This window comes from Microtus ochrogaster, unplaced genomic scaffold (assembly GCF_000317375.1).
Source record: "Microtus ochrogaster isolate Prairie Vole_2 unplaced genomic scaffold, MicOch1.0 UNK130, whole genome shotgun sequence".
NCBI classification, from domain to species: domain Eukaryota; kingdom Metazoa; phylum Chordata; class Mammalia; order Rodentia; family Cricetidae; genus Microtus; species Microtus ochrogaster.
Genome location: NW_004949228.1, coordinates 449,255 through 465,672, shown reverse-complemented (window position 1 = coordinate 465,672; position 16,418 = coordinate 449,255). Strand labels below are relative to the sequence as shown.

General features: G+C 38.1%; 1 protein-coding gene across 2 annotated transcripts in view; it reads right to left on the bottom strand.

The window, feature by feature from the left end:
* Window positions 1-16,418, bottom strand: part of LOC101991257 (zinc finger protein 420-like) — a 74,695-nt gene that overhangs the window by 32,100 nt on the left and 26,177 nt on the right. Inside the window, exons 1-3 of one of the 2 annotated variants that reach the window (XM_026778361.1) lie at window positions 12,624-12,668; window positions 8,903-9,029; window positions 6,304-7,270 (exon numbers count right to left, since the gene is read on the bottom strand). In XM_026778361.1, the coding sequence (XP_026634162.1) occupies window positions 6,304-7,270; window positions 8,903-9,029; window positions 12,624-12,653 (1,124 nt within the window). In that variant the 5' untranslated portion in view covers window positions 12,654-12,668. Of the gene's footprint in view, window positions 1-5,729; window positions 7,271-8,902; window positions 9,030-12,623; window positions 12,669-16,418 lie in introns of those variants that run through there. The other variant, XM_026778362.1, reaches the window with a different exon arrangement.

Sequence of the window (16,418 nt, the reverse complement as noted above, 5' to 3'; positions counted from 1 at the left end):
ATCAATTTCCATAGTATCCATAGCTTTTCTTATCCTGTGGAAACAAGAGCTAAACCCCTTTCCCAGTGTAGCACATCTCCTGGTTTCCATTCTGAGGTCACACATTCTTGAATTACACCAACTGATTTAAATCAGAAGCTTTTTTTATTATTTAATGTCTCTCTGCTAACATTCTATTCTCATTAGAGCTGAGAAAATTTAAGGTTAATGAAGTATTATGCAATCATTTCTGGGGGTATTTTCCATCACTTCCTCTTTGTTTAACATATCCTTTATAGTTCAATTTGATCTTTCTATAACTGCCTGACCTGTAGAAGTGTTTTGATATAGCTATAATGTGTTTTATATTATAATAAGCAAAAAAATCTGTTTCATTTTCTTAGATACATATGCTGGACCATTGTCTGTCTTTATTTGTGCAGGTAAAGCCATGATGGCCATAACTTCTAATAAATGTGTGATTACCAAATCAGCCTTTTCTGAGCTTAAGACAGTTATCCATTGAAAACCTGAATAAGTGTCAATGCTGTGGTGTACATATTTTAGTTTTCTAAATTCTGTAAAGTAAAATACATCCATCTGCCATATTTCATTTCATTGAGTACCTTTTGGGTTACTCCCTTTAGGTAATGGTATTTGGTTATAGAAAGAGCAAGTAGGACATCTCTTTATAATCTCCTTATCTTGTTGCCATATAACAGGAAACACTTTCTTTAAACCTTTGATATTGACATCATGATCTTTATAAAATTATGAGGCCTTTAGTGGTGAGGGACAATGGTCTGTATTCTGTCAATTTTATTTTAAATAAATGCTGACTGGCCAGTAGTCAGGTAGGAAGCATCGGCAGAACAACCAGACAGGAAGTAGAGGTGGGTCAATGAGAACAGGAGAATTCTGGGAAGGAGGAAGCCCATTCCTTTGCAGTCCTAGCCCAGTAACAGAAGAAGCAAGATGTGATTACCTCACTGAAAAAGGTACTGAGCCATGTGGCTAACACAGATAAGAATAATAGGCTAATATAAGTTGTAAGAGTTAATAAGAAGCCTGAGATACTAGGCCAATCAGTTTATAACTAATATAGACCTCTGTATCATTTCTTTGGGACTAAATGATTGCAGGACCCAGGCAGGACAGAAAACTTCAGACAACACTTTAGCATACTTCCAATCAATAATCAATTTCTGCATTAACTTGTGCTAGAGGACCTGGCAGACCAGTTTTGTTATTGGATGTGTATTATGTATATAGGACAAAGCCTATTCCTGACTATGTCCTGAACCTGAATAAATAATGAAGTCAATTCTGTATCATCTGGTATAAATTCAGTAGTTTCGATAGGCAAAACAATTCTTTCTGCATATTGTTATAACTATATTGATAAATTCTTTAAAATCCCTTAGTACTGTCATAATAGTATATAACTATGCCTTTTGGATAGAATTATAAGGACTTTGTTTTGTTTTTTTTTTGGTTTTTTTTTTTTTGGTTTTTCGAGACAGGGTTTCTCTGTGGCTTTGGAGCCTGTCCTGGAAACTAGCTCTGTAGACCAGGCTGGTCTCAAACTCACAGAGATCCGCCTGCCTCTGCCTCCCAAGTGCTGGGATTAAAGGTGTGCGCCACCACCGCCTGGCAAGGACTTTGTTTCACCTTACTTAGTTCTTCTGATTTGTAATCTGCCTTTCCTGATTTATTTGCATCAGCACAAAATGTACCATCTTCATTCATTGGTGTGTCACCTACAACTCAGGGAAGAATCCAAGTAGTTCTCATTATAAGTTTAATTCTATCACTTTTGAAATAATTGCTATTAATTTCTCCCAAAAATTTAGCATAAGTTCTTTGCCATGGTTTATTGTCTTCCCATAATTGTTTAACTTCATCAGTAGTAAAAGGCACTGTAATCTCTGCTGGGTCTATACCTGCTCATTAATGAAGTCTCAATTTTCCTTTTATAATTAATTCAGAGTATTTCCCACATAAATCTTTAATAGCTTATTTGGTTTATATGGTTAAAAGATCCTTTCTAAGCAAATATCTACCCTCTGCTTTAAAATTCCTGTAGTGGAAATTTTGGAAGGCAATATGGTTAGAATACAGTTAAGATTTGGATTCACCCTATCCACATGTGCCTCCTGTAATGTCTTTTCAATGATCATAAATTCATTTTCCACTTCAGCTGTTAATTCCCTGGGACTAATTAGGTCTTTGTCAACATGTAAGATTTTGTTTTGATGAATTATTAGATCAGGTATTATTCCAACAATCTGTTGTAGACTGGAAATGTCTCTAACAATCTTTGAAAGTCATTAAGAGTCTGCAATCAGTCTTTCCTAATTTGTGCCTTTTATGTTCTAATTTTCTGTAAACCTATTTTGTAACCTAGGTAATTGACAGAATCTCCTCTTTGCATTATTCAGGAGCAATTTGTAATCTTCATTTAGGTAAAGCTGTCTTTACTTCTTCAAAAATTCCTTCTAATTTATCTGCATTTGAATAACAAAATGTCATCCATATAAATTATAGACTTAGGAAATCATTTACATATTATTTTGATAGCTGACTTACAAAGTATTGGCACAGAGTTGGACAATTAAGCATTCTGTGTGGGAGGACTGTCTATTGATATCTCCTAGTAGGCTGAGAATTATTGTAAGTAGGCACGGTGAAGGCAAATTATTCTCTGTCCTTTTCTTGTAAAGGTATAGTGAAGAAACAATCTTTTAAATCAATAAGTATAAGAGGCCATCCTTTTGGTAATAGAGAAGGCAGATGAATTCCAGATTGTAGAGGGCCCATAGGTTGAATTACCTTATTGACACCTCTGAGATCTGTCATCATTCTCCATTTACCAGATTTCTTTTTTTACAACAAATACAGGAGAATTCCAAGGGCTGGTTGATTCTTCAATATGGTGATCATCTAATTTTCCTGTACCAGCTGTTGTAAAGTCTTTAATTTCTCTTCTGTTAAAGGTCATTTTTTTCTCCCATATTGGTTTCTCAGGTAATCGTTTTACAGCCAGGGACATTTGTATTTCTGAAGGTTTGCTAGTTTCTTTGTGTTCTTGTATATGGTGAATGGCTGGTGACCTTTGTTTGTAATAACTTATAATATCCTTCCCAGAAACATGAATTTTTGGACTGCAAAAATGTTAATCTTGGCAATCCTTTGCTGCAACAAGTCACAACCACATAAATTCATTGCAATATTAACTACATATGATCTGAACTTTTCTTTCTGTCTTTCTGGCCCTATGTATTCAACCCATCTCATGCTTTGTTTCACATGAGATAGGGTTCCAATTCCCAAGACTTGAATTTTTACCTCTTGAAGAGTCCAATTTGGATGCCAAGATTCTTGACTTAATGATTCTTATGTCCACACCTGTACCTATTAATCCATCAATTACAATGTCATTTATACACACTCTTAGCTATAGTTTTTGATCATTTATAAAAGTCTACCAAATACATGTTTTTTACTTCCTACTGTTTTTTTTATACATCATCCATGTCTATTCTATCATCCAGAACATTATAGTTTTTTACAGTAGGCTCTGGATTTTTTTAATTTTCCTGGTGAGACATGTTCTCCACAGTGACTGGGAGCGATTGGACCACATTTGACATGGACCCCACCCCCCCAGGAGTTTTCTAATGGTATCAGGTTGCCTTATCTGTCTTTTGTCAATCTACATTCATTGGTCCAATGTTGGTCTTTGCCATACCTCCTACATATACCAGAATGAGACCTAGAATGCCTATTTTTTGCCATTCTTAGAGGAAACATCATCCCTAAGAATTCCTTGTCTTCAATCCCTTCTCAGATGTCCTATTCTACCACAATTAAAACATTTGGCATTTTGGTGTCTCCTTATACCATTGGAAATCTCTTCTCCTACACAAGCCTCAGTACTGTAGTCCAATGTCTCAACTTTCATTGTATATAAGATCCATTCATCGACTGGTGATGATCTAACCTTTGAAGGCCCAAGGATCTTTTTCCATCCTAAACTGGCATTTTCAAAACCCAAAGATTCAATAAGTACACATCTAGCTTCAGATCTGATAGTCCTACTTGTACAGCCTCAGTTAGTCTTTGTAAAAAGCCACCAAAGGGTTCTCTCTGGCTCTATTTAGCCCAAATATATGATTCAATTCACTTTCCTAGTTTCTGAATACTTCCCCAAGCATTTAAAGCTGCTGTGCTACACAGGGACAAAGTATGTTCATTGTAGAGAGCTTGGTCCTGAGGATTGGGGTAATGGCCCTCACCAAGAATTTGATCTTGGGAAGTCTCAAATCCTTTTGCTTTCTCTGGTTGTTCTAAAATTGCCTCTTCTCTCCAATAACACTTCCAAAGCAGCTGAGGTTTGTTTTCTAGGACCATTAATTGAAGCTACTAATGTGGGGTAGCCTTATTTCTTGAAACAGATGTTTTCACCATTTCCCAAACAAATGGTGAATGTAGTCCATAAGATACTATTGCTTAATATCTTTTAGATCACTCATATGTATTGGTTCACAAGTATATTCTGTGACTACCTTACTTTGTGGCAATTGTTTTTCAGAGGGAATTACTGGATAGGCAGTTTAAGACTCTGGGTAAGTCATCCCAGAGTATGGCATGTACTGATGAGGCTAAATTGTGTCCTTGTACCTTCTCTCCCTGCTTACCAGTTTAGAAACATTCCTCAATCTTTTCAAATCTTTTTACTACTGCCTTTTGTAAAGTCTGAATCTGCTGTCCAGTGTTCTGTTCTAATGTCTTCATTGAGGATTCAAAGGTATGAAATTTGTCTAGTAAAGATAACATCTCATCCTTGGACATAATTTTGATGCTGTGGATATTAGCTTCCATTATCTGTTAATCTATAATAACTTTTCAATATATTCTGATTATTAAATTCAGCAGCACTAAATCTCTCAAATAATGTCTGAGCACCCTTCGACACTGACTGCATTTGTCTGTCAAACTGATGATATCCATCTCCAAAATGTTGATTTCCCCAACTAGCTGTTCATTATTAGTCTGTGAAGACTACATCATTTCCCAAAGTGCCTCATTATTGGCTATGTTATCAAACCATATTTAATGTGATAATTTGAAAATCAAAACTAATCCCTTGATTCTATTAAAGGGATATATCAAGAAAATAACATAAGCATTGCAAAAGACCATCCATAGCATATGCAAAATAATTATTGAACTCTTGGATAGGTATGTTATTGGTAATTTTTGTAGCTTTTCAGATCTTACCTGTCATGAGACAATTACAGTGAATTGGAGTATGTGTAATAATCACTATTGGCCAGCAGGTGTTGCAGTTGCATGACCAAGGAATGCAAGCAGCAGTGGACAATCCCAGTTTTTGGTTTTGCACATGTTAGATAAAGAAAACCCAAAGCTTCCTGTCACTGTGTTTTATGGACTGTGCGTGCCACGAAAATCATAGACAGCAGTATGTGGGCCAGTGTGTAATGTACTGAGCAGCAGTGTATGGGTCATGAACTGGGGAGTGCTGAGCAGCAATATGCTGTGTCTAAGAGCTAGCTGGAGCCATGGGCGGGGATAGTCAGTGCCCAATGCACAATGCAGCTGGTACTAAAAAGGGTAGACTGGTTCCCATGGTTGGGCACCAGATGAAGATGGACGCTAAAAAGAAATTCCACACTAGCTTCAAATTGAATATAATAAAGGGTTATTTATTTAGAGGTAGACTCACATATCACAGTCCTCTGCATGAATGGGGAACAGGAACTGAATCCAGCAGCCAGAAGAGAAGAAGATGTGTGCTTTATCTTAGCATTTACAGGATAAGAGACCATGTTGGTATCTTAGAGGATATTGGCTGAAGGGGTTCCTACAGCACCAACTAGCTCTTATAACTTAAAATATCAGGTTTCTATTAACCTACATTTTGCCAATTGGCTCTTTACCTCTCCTCCATTCTGTACATCTGACTCTTCCCAAGACTTGCTGTCATCTGCTGCCACACGAGATTCATCCCAAGTTCCTCTCTTTTCTGAGAAGTTCTTCCCATTTTCTCCTGCCTAGTTATCAGCCACTCAGTGCTTTATTCAACCAGAGGAAAATGTGGCAAAGACCCATCATCACAATATACAAAAATTATCCTGTAGCATATTATATACGCTTATGGAATTTATAAGAAAAATATCAAAGAATGTACATTATGAGAATGGCATTTTTCTCCCTAGTGTGAACTTTCTGATGTATTCTACAATTTGAAAGATGGATATAGGGTATGTTAGTCATTGTATTTGTTGTTTCTCTCTAGTATGAATGTTCTGATGGGCTTTGAGGTGCGAGTACCTCATAAAAGACTTTTTACACTCCTGACAACTGTAAGGTCTCTCTCCTGTATGATTTCTCTGATGTGCTCTAAGATGTGACATGTCAATAAAGGATTTATTACATTCCTGACATTTGTGAGGTCTCTCTCCAGTGTGAACACTCTGATGTCTTCTAAGAGTTGAAATTCGGAGAAAAGACATGTCACAGTGTTTGCATTTGTGAATTTTCTCTCCAGTATGAATTTTTTGATGTGTTCTGAGGTCCGAGCATGTAGTGAAAGATTTGCCACATTCCTTACAACTGTAAGGCCTCTCTCCTGTATGAATTCTCTGATGCGTTCTAAGAGTTGAATGCCGGATAAAGGATTTGTCACATTTTTCACACTTGTAAGGCTTCTCTCCAGTATGAATTTTCTGATGTGCTCTAAGAGTTGAAGGCCGGGTAAAAGATTTATCACATTCTTCACATCTGTAAGGCTTCTCTCCAGTTTGTATTCTTTGATGTACAGTGAGGCTTGAAGCAGTACTGAAGTATTTCCCACATTTCCCACACGGGTGTGGTGTCTCTCCAGTGGAGAATTTTTGCTGCAAAAGTCTATATGTAGAGTCATAGTAGTCTTCATATTCTCCCTGCTTGTGTTCTGATCTTGCAGTGTACAGTCTCTGATCATGAGTAATGTTGGGATACAAATTTAATGATTTCTCACAGACTTTAGAATTGCAAGTTTTTTCTCCAGTTTGCATGCTTTCATGTCTATCTGGGTTTGATGGGTCAATAGAAGCACCCCTGTTATTACTGCATGTGTAGTTATTAGAGTTTTCTGTAGTTTCATTTGTTCTATAAAGTGCACATGTGGAGGGGTCATGAAGCACATTGTCAAGCTCATCACACTGAGATGACTCCTTTGCAGTCTTTACATGTTGACGGACAGGATCACATATGCAACAGCTCTCTGAAAATAAGTATAATTCAGATTAATAGGGCTTGACCCAAACTAAACATTTAATAAATGGCTGTCTCCCTGAGTTCTTTCTAAAGATAATCTTTAGATTATCTTTAAGATAATAAACAACTTCTTAGATATTTTCTTTTCACTGTAATTGAATGTATCCTCACAAAAAGCAAACAGACAGGCTCCAAGGGTCTGAGATATAGCAGATACCTCATCCTTATCGAAAATGTCTAATGGCAGAAGATGGATCAGGAAATTGAGACATTAGCAATTAGCTGTGGGATGGAGCTCATTGATTGATTATATTAAAAATACATGTCTCTATTTTTAAATATTTTTTTCTCAGAGATTGATGAAGTATAGTTTAATACAATCCCAGGTTCAGAGAATTTATATTTACTAAGTGATAAACAATGAGTACTTTTCAGGAGACCCAATACCTCTAAAGATTAAAGTTTTAATTAAAAGCATCAAATGGTTTTTCTCTCCAGAAAAACATATTAGATTCTTCCAAATTAATGTATGGAAAACTAGTATTCTGCCACATACCAGAGGCTCAGATCATTTGAGGCAGGCAACTACTGTTTATTTCTATCCTTCACTGTCTGAACTCCACACACTGCTGTGTTTTCTAACTTTCTTCATTTGGCTGTTCTCAAGCTGGCACATGACAGACTCCTAAGAATATTTTCCAGAAGGGTGTCTGTGTATTTGCCACTGGGACAAAATATGTAATATGAAGATAGACATGCAAGGAATGCAATTTCAGAATAATCCTACTTCATGGATTAACATTAGATTTAAAGCTTATAAAATTATTCCAATCTGATATCAGCATAGTTAAATAAAATTGCATTTTATACTATTATTAAGTCATCATAATTCAGATATAATATAACAATGCCTTCTAACAGTTACAATAGGCAGGTTGCATCCTGGGACCAGAACCACTCTGCTAATGATCAAGGCATCCTATCAAGTGAAATCAAATATAGCAAAAACATTTCCAGTTCTTGTTTTCTCTTTCACTGGAAGCCATCACTGTTGTCTTACTCATTCAAGGGCTCACCCTACTTATAGTTACTCTCTCCTCTCCACATTCCAAGGCAATCTCATTTGCTCAGGACATGTGACCAGGCCTATGTTGCACACAATAATCCACATGTTCTGTAAGGTAGCCCATGACCCATGCTAAAACTTTTAGAAAGAATACAGACATCTAACAAAAAAATGTGCTCAATACACAAAGAGAACACAAAGTACAAGAATCTAGGAAGTATTTCCAATTGCTATTTCCTGTAAGAGTCTTTCAGCATATTAAAGAAAAATTTTTAGATCACCTATCTTGAGTTTGGTTTCTCATAAAACCATTTAAGTTACAATGTGGACACGGTTTTTAAGGTATATATGGAAATATATGCTACTGGGTTTCTGAATTCATTTTGGAGGCAAAGTGAGGGGTGAATGACACCTTTAACATGAAAAGAGAGTCAAATTCCATGAAAAAGTTATTTCTACTGCCAAACTTTCAGGCTTCCCTTTGTTTCCAAGACAGCTTAATGAAGTTTACAACCTATAAATTAGGTACATAAAAAGGATGATTGAGGAATTCCACAATAAAAATGCTCTCACCCACAAAGAGCAGGCTGCTGTAATTCTCCAACATCACATCAATGTACAAAGTCCTCTGAGCAGAGTCTAGGCATCCCCATTCTTCCTGGGAGAAGTCCACAGTCACATCCCTGAATGTCAATGGATCCTGAAACAAAGTACAGTTTGACCAAGTGATCCTGGAAAGAGGCTTTCCTTGAGATAAGTAGACTTGAGGAAATTAGGGATGTAGATGAGTGAATACAATTACTCAAAGCAATGATTTCTGATATAGTCATGCTTTATAATGAATGTTCTAAGTCCCTGAAATCAAGATGACAAAGTAGTTTCACAAGCACATCCATGAAAAGAGACACACATTTAGGTCTGGACACAGTTGTCTGTCTGGTATGGATGTTGTGTTTGTGTCCCATGGATCACAATGTACATGTCTCAGAAGGAAAATGGTAATGAGGAAATGTGCTTTAATTGCTGTACCTATAGATCATGCTAAAGTACTGACAGTGAATCAATCCTGTGCATGTTTCAGCCTGATATGAGTGTACTCGAACATGCTTAGTTTGTATGTATAAACTCCCTTCCATCAACTCCATTCCATTAAACAAAAGGAACAGATATGGAAGACAGAATTCATGACTGAATCTATAAGTAAACAACTGTTTTTTTCCTCCACAGTAACGACGAGTGTAACAGGAACGTATACTATCAATTTTAACATTATAACATTCGATGAAGTAGTCATGTGATTACTCTTATAAGAATATCCAAGTCACTGGCAAGCAGATAAAAAATCTACATCAGCCACATTTGATAAAATCTAAAATTTAACTCAAGGGTAGGCATAAAGCATCTTAGACAATTAATACTTTCAGAAGTTCTGGTGAATATTTCATTCCCAAAGAGTTATAAAACTTGAGGTAAGTCTGAAAATACATTAGGTAAGCATGTTAAGTGTGGTAACTAGATGGATTCAGAAGTGACATGGATTTCCTGTGAGTAAATAAAGACATTAAATTGTGTGAGAATTATAGTCCATTTTCAGTGTTTTGCAAATAAAATATAGCACAGAAGAATGGCTCAGGAGAAAATCTGAGCTACTGTGTCTGGATTTTGTAGCGCTCAATGCGTTCTTTTTAGTACTTACGCTGTACTTTAGGTTAGCAGTTTCCATGACTCTTTACTTGTCTGACATGAATCAGGGATAGAAATGCAAACCTGCAGGGCCCAGCCCTTTCCCCAAATCTCCATTGTGAAACACCGCAGGTTTACAGTAGGGGAATTGAGTCATGGCTACCAGAGGAACTGACTAGAGCAATGCAATCACGAAGAAAAGTTTTCTGCATCAAATGTGATTGTTGATGCACACCAATCAGTCAGCACTCTAAGACTTCATTCCTGATGAATTCCATAAATGGTACATAATGAGTCCCAGCCAGAAAGGGCTGCACAGTGGGCTCCTGTTTGGGGGGTAGAAAAGATAAATAAAAAGTACTGAACTCTCATTAGTTCAATGGGCTTCCTAACAAAGTGAGCAGCAATTCTTCTGAGACAAACAGATAGTGCCAACAAACACATGGACACGTCATCACTGTTGTGATATTAAGCACCAAAGAGAAATATAGGTAGAGTACAATCTGAATCTATGCTCAAGAACATTAGTTTCATGGCAACATCAACCCATGTTCTGCACTGTCTAATGTGCTTAAATTTTTAGTACTAGGATCCAAGTAATATACTGCATTAAAAAATCAAGATATGTCTCTTTTAATTTGACAGATTGTTAAGATGTGACAATTAGTCCTTGTGGTTCATCAGTGTGCGCTTTTTATAACCATGATTGAAGGAAATACAACATACCCCACCAATGGAGCCTATATACCACAGACATCCTCACACACTAATATATAAAGATATAGTTACATCTTCTACAGCAATTAGGCTTAAACATATTTTTGTTCATATGCTAGAGTAGAAATATTCAAAATTAAAAGGTCATAAATTCATGTGAGATATTTATTCCAAATAACCCCGGGGAGAGTAAAGTTGAGAAAAGTACTACAGGAGATGTAGTCATAACTGATTTACAGTGTACAGGTGTAGTCCAAAAGAGAGCCTGGTATAGGCAGACAATTGTACAGGAATATAACATACATATATATAATCCAGAAAGAATACTGTATGTCCACTAAATATTTAATAAAGGAGGCAAAAAGATAGATTAGAGTAATATGGTCTTTTCACCAAATGGTGCAGGCAAAACTGGATCCAGCAGGAAAATGAAATTAGATTTTTATCTTTACGTGTACAAAAATCCATTAAAATGGATCAAAAGCCTTATTTAAAACCATAATAAACACAGATACTAAGGAAACACAGGGACTACCCATGAGGATATGGAGATGGACAAGGACTTATTGATTAGAAAGAACACCAACAGGAACTGACCCAAGTATCAACAGATGGGACAACATGAAAACAAAGAGTTTCTGTACATCAACAGAAACAATCAGCAGAGCACACAGACACCCACAGAATGGGAGAGAATCTATACCTGTGACACTTGGGATAGGGGCTCAAACATAGAATTTACCAAGAGTTACAGAAATTAAGTAACATGGAAATAAAACCGCCAACAACAAATGGGCAAATGAACTGAAGACAGACTTTCAAAGACAAATATACAAACAGCCAATAATTATTGCAAAAGTGTTTAGGATTCCTAAAATGTCATTATGGGAACACAAAATAAAACTACTTTGAAATACTGCCTCACCTCAGATAAAAGAACCCTTATTAACTGTTGGTATGTTAGGGAAAGTGTAAATCAATACAGCCATTCTGGGAATCAACTTGGAGATTATTTAAAAAAAAATGAAGAGAGAACTAAAGTAAGACTCAGCTTCTCACTCCTGGGCATTACATAAGGTACTCTGCACCCCAATTTAGAGATATTTACACCCCATGTTTACTGCTACAGTATTCACCATAGAAAACTATTGTAATCAACCTAACTGTCAATCAACAGGTGAATGGATAATGAAAATGGTATACATATAAAGTGAAATACTATTCAGCTGGAGATGCATGTAATAAAAATTTGCAGGAATGGATAGACTCAAAATATGTGATATTAAGTGAGGTAATACAGTGTCAAAAAGAAGAAACCATATTTTCCCTCATATGCAGAATCTAGTCAATAATATGTGGATATGGAAATAATGTATATGTGGGCACAGTAGAGCATGGAAAAAGAGAACAAGAAACATTAAGTATTAGGGTTGAGTTAGGACTAATGCAGGTAATGAACACAAGGTATAAAAAAGGATAAAATTAATTTCTTTTCTAGTTCTAATTCTGTCATTTTTTTTCCTTTTTCATGGTATACATGTTCACAAAAATAAGTTATACAACAAAAACAGCCTTGTGAGGCTGGAACTCTAACTGTATAAAAGTGCATTGAGTTGTATAGACTTTGGGTCTGGTGAATTTCAGTGTGTAATTTTTTTTTTTTTTTGGTTTTTTGAGACAGGGTTTCTCTGTGGTTTTGGAGCCTGTCCTGGAACTAGCTCTGTAGACCAGGCTGGTCTCGAACTCACAAACTTCAGTGTGTAATTTTTGTCTGCTTGTTTTTTGCCACATTTTTCATAATGAGGTTAAAACAATTAAAGGCTTCTGATGTCTCAAACTATAACACTTCTACCATAAATAAATAAAATAAATAAAAAGGGACATGACCACTGACCTGGGACAAATTAACTGGAGAATCAGCCATTTTGTTTGTTTCTCTTCTTTGAGTTTCTCTTTCAGGAATAATGAATAGATAGATGACTTGCTGCCCTTTCAAATAACGGGTCAAAAAGAAAAAAAATTAATACTGAAAGCAGTTAAAGAAAAACGTCAAAACATGTGAAAAGACCCAAGGAAGAGACTACGCCCAGGTTTCTATTCAATGATCCCAAATCCGGGATGGCATGGAATGACATTTGAAGCTTGGGGGGGGGGAAAGTCACTGTCAATAATATTGTTGCATCCAGAAAAATTCTACCTTAAAATTGGTGGAGATAAAAGTACAGTTCAGACAAAATACAAAGTATAGTTAGTACAAAGTAAATCAATTCATTTCAACAAAGCAAAACCACAGACAATACACCAATGGCAAAAATTGTACAGATGAGTCAGAGGAATCATCCATAAGAACATGAGAAAATATAAATTTCATGTGAAGAATAGATAAAAACAGGAGAAATGGGAAGTAACAATCCATGTTTGTTTGCAAAATGAGGAGTTTTCTGATTATGCAGACCCCAGAGAAATAAGTGTATGGTTTTGAGAGAAAACTTTGAAGAAAGGGGGGTGGGGTCATGCCATGACAGGTGAGTCCCAATAAGAAGAGTCTTCCTTGCGTCCCATGGATTGTGGTACCAATTGGGAAGATTCTGATAAATTTCTTAACTCAGCTCTGGATTCAAGATGTCACAAGTAGGGAGGAGGCGGAAATCCTCAATAAATAAATAAATTAAAAAAAAATAAAATAATAATAAAAAAAAAGAAAACAAAAAGATGTCACAAGTATATTCATTGCCCTATACACTGGAGCCTATACAGAGGAAACAGGAATAGTGTGGGTTGATGAAAAAGGAATGAGATGCCAGGGCCTTCCTTTCTGGAAGTGTATGAAAGGTACAGGCCTCTACTATAGAACTGAGGAACAGAAAAATATTATAATCAGCCAGTTAAATGATTATTATGATTTTTTTTTTTTGATTTTCGAGACAGGGTTTCTCCGTAGCTTTGGGTTCCTGTCCTGGAACTCCCTTTGTAGACCAGGCTGGCCTCGAACTCACAGAGATCCGCCTGCCTCTGCCTCCCGAGTGCTGGGATTAAAGGCGTGCGTCACCACCGCCCGGCTTTATGAAATATTTCGAACAACAAATGATTCTACATGCAACATGGTTACGGTAAAAATTATTTCAGACTGTCTAACATAACTGCGCGATCACCTAGCCTACACACAGGCTGCACAAGTAGAGAGAGAACAAGGAAGCTGCGGAACCTTCAGATGTGCCTTCGTCCCTTTCTTTCCCCCTCGACTCCACAGCTCCTCTTTGGGAACTGAACTCCACTGAAGCTGTTCGTTGGGACTGCTGAGAAGACTTGACAGCCTACTCCACAGATCCTTGCTCACCCATGTTCATTGCTGCTATACTCACAACAGCTATAAAAGGGAAACAACCCAAATGTCCTTCAGCTGACAAAGGGATAGTGAAAATGTGGTATATATACAATATGCAATCGTATTTACCTGTAAAGAAAATTGAAATCACGAGCTTTGCAGGTAAATGGATAGACCTAGAAAAGATCCTACTGAATGAGGTAACCCAGACCCAAAGACAGGCATTGCACGATCTCTCTCATAGGAAATTCCTAGTTCCAGGACAGGCTCCAAAGCTATAGACAAGCTAAAGAGAAACCCTGTGTCGAAAAACCAAACCAAACCAAAACAAAACCCCCCAAAACAAAACACAACAAATGGCACTGCAGAGCCACATAAACAACCGCTTCATGGGAGTGGGAGAAAACTGACAAAACAGCTTGAAGTACAACAGTAGCAGATGCAGAACCTGTCCAATAGCAATGACCATGTGAATGTCATCAAAATACTACAAACAGATGTTTCAGACAAGGGTAAGACATTCACACCAGAACTTCAGAGCCTACTTCCTTCTGCACAGCAGAGAAACTGCTTGCACCCCTTTGCGCCTTCCCTGCTGGGTCCCAGCCCCGCAGCTCCTTTGACCTGGAAGGTTCCAGGGCCGCCGGGTTGCGGTTCCCGCCGCTGCGCTGCTGACTTTCCCAGGCCGCACGGCGCCGCCACCGCGACACCCGCCGACTCCTCCGCTCCCAGGTCTGCACCACAGGATTCCCCAAGTGAAACAGGGAATGTTGGAATTGCCGTCACTTCAGCTTGATTCCTCCCACAGCTCCTCCTGTCCCCGCCCAAAAATACCTCTGCTTCCGGTTACCTGTTTTCCCCCTAAACCCGCCTACCACGGGGATCTCTTCTAGTTTTCCAGTTGCACCATTCTTTTCAACTAATCTTCTCTGATTGACAGGTGTTCCGTCCCATTAGAGACCTGTAAACCCCACTCCGTCTCAGGCTGCTTTCCACACAGCTCCAGCTGTCAGGCTGCCCTAAACCCGCGCTGCACAGCCTCCCCACATGCTTGCTGCCAGCCACAACCAGAACTGGATCTAGGAGGACGCTGCATCCGGGTGTCTGACCTCACAGTGAGTTCTGAACCCTTCTGACAAAAGACAGGCAGCCTAACCTCGACTTGAGTAGTAGGCTCTTGGTCAACAACATGCTTACACCTGAAGCGCAACCCAAATTACTTTTGTCAATAGAAACCTGAAGTCAGATATCGGGAGTGAACATTGAAGGACCAGAGAAGCAGAGCAGCCAACCACCAGAAAGTTCTTACCTCTAGGAATCCTCAGACTGAATGGGACCGAGATCTTGTCTCCTCCTGCCTTATATTCCCATCATCACCTCCCTAGTGCTGGGATTAAAAGCGTGCACCACCACTGCCCAGCTGTTTCTCTCTTTTTGACTGGTTCTATCTCCTGTGGCCCAGGGTGTCGATGAACTACTGATCTCCCTGCTTCCTCCTTCCAAGAGTTGGTATTAATGGTGGGTGCCACCTCTGCATGTCCTCTATAGCTATCTTGGCACTCAGATCTCCACACAAGCCTTATTTGTCAGAACACAAACAAAATATCACTCAGCGAAACACCAAACCATAACAGGCTAAATTCAGATTCTAGCGTCCCATCGTGAACATACAAACATGAGAAGCCGAAACCAAATACTTCAATTTTGCCTTGGGGAGAGACAATACAGGAACTTGAATTTTAAAAAGAATTGGGTGTCTCAAGAAGTCAGAGTTCATTGCTAACATCCCTGGGCTGAGTTCCTCCTGAGCTGTACTGATCTCACCCCTAGATGGTGGCCTTGTCATTTTACTAACTCAGAAACAAGTTAGGGTGATTCATGCTAAAGGTGATTCAAGATAAAATATAGAAAAATTCTTTGAAGTAAAAAATGCAGTGGCGAGTCAGAGATTCTTGCTGTCCTGGTTGCAGAAACAGTAAGTAAGTAATGTGGTTCCAGCAGTGAAAATGTCAGTTACACCATCCTGTCTATGGCTCTGGGATCATTGACTAAGAGATCTAGGAAAGGGAATGAGAGAAAAGAGGAGGAAGAGGTAAGGCATGCTGTGCTCTAGACTCCACACAGTTGTTGTAATCAGTAACCAACAGCAATTCTATTTACCTGCGTTGGCCACACACTAGACTACAATCAGTGTAAGAAGCATGACCCTACTTAGTTTTTTTTCTTTTTTCTTTTGGATTTTCGAGACAGGGTTTCTCCGTAGCTTTTTTGTTTCCTGTCCTGGAACTAGCTCTTGTAGACCAGGCTGGCCTCCAACTCACAGAGATCTGCCTGCCTCTGCCTCCCGAGTGCTGGGATTAAAGG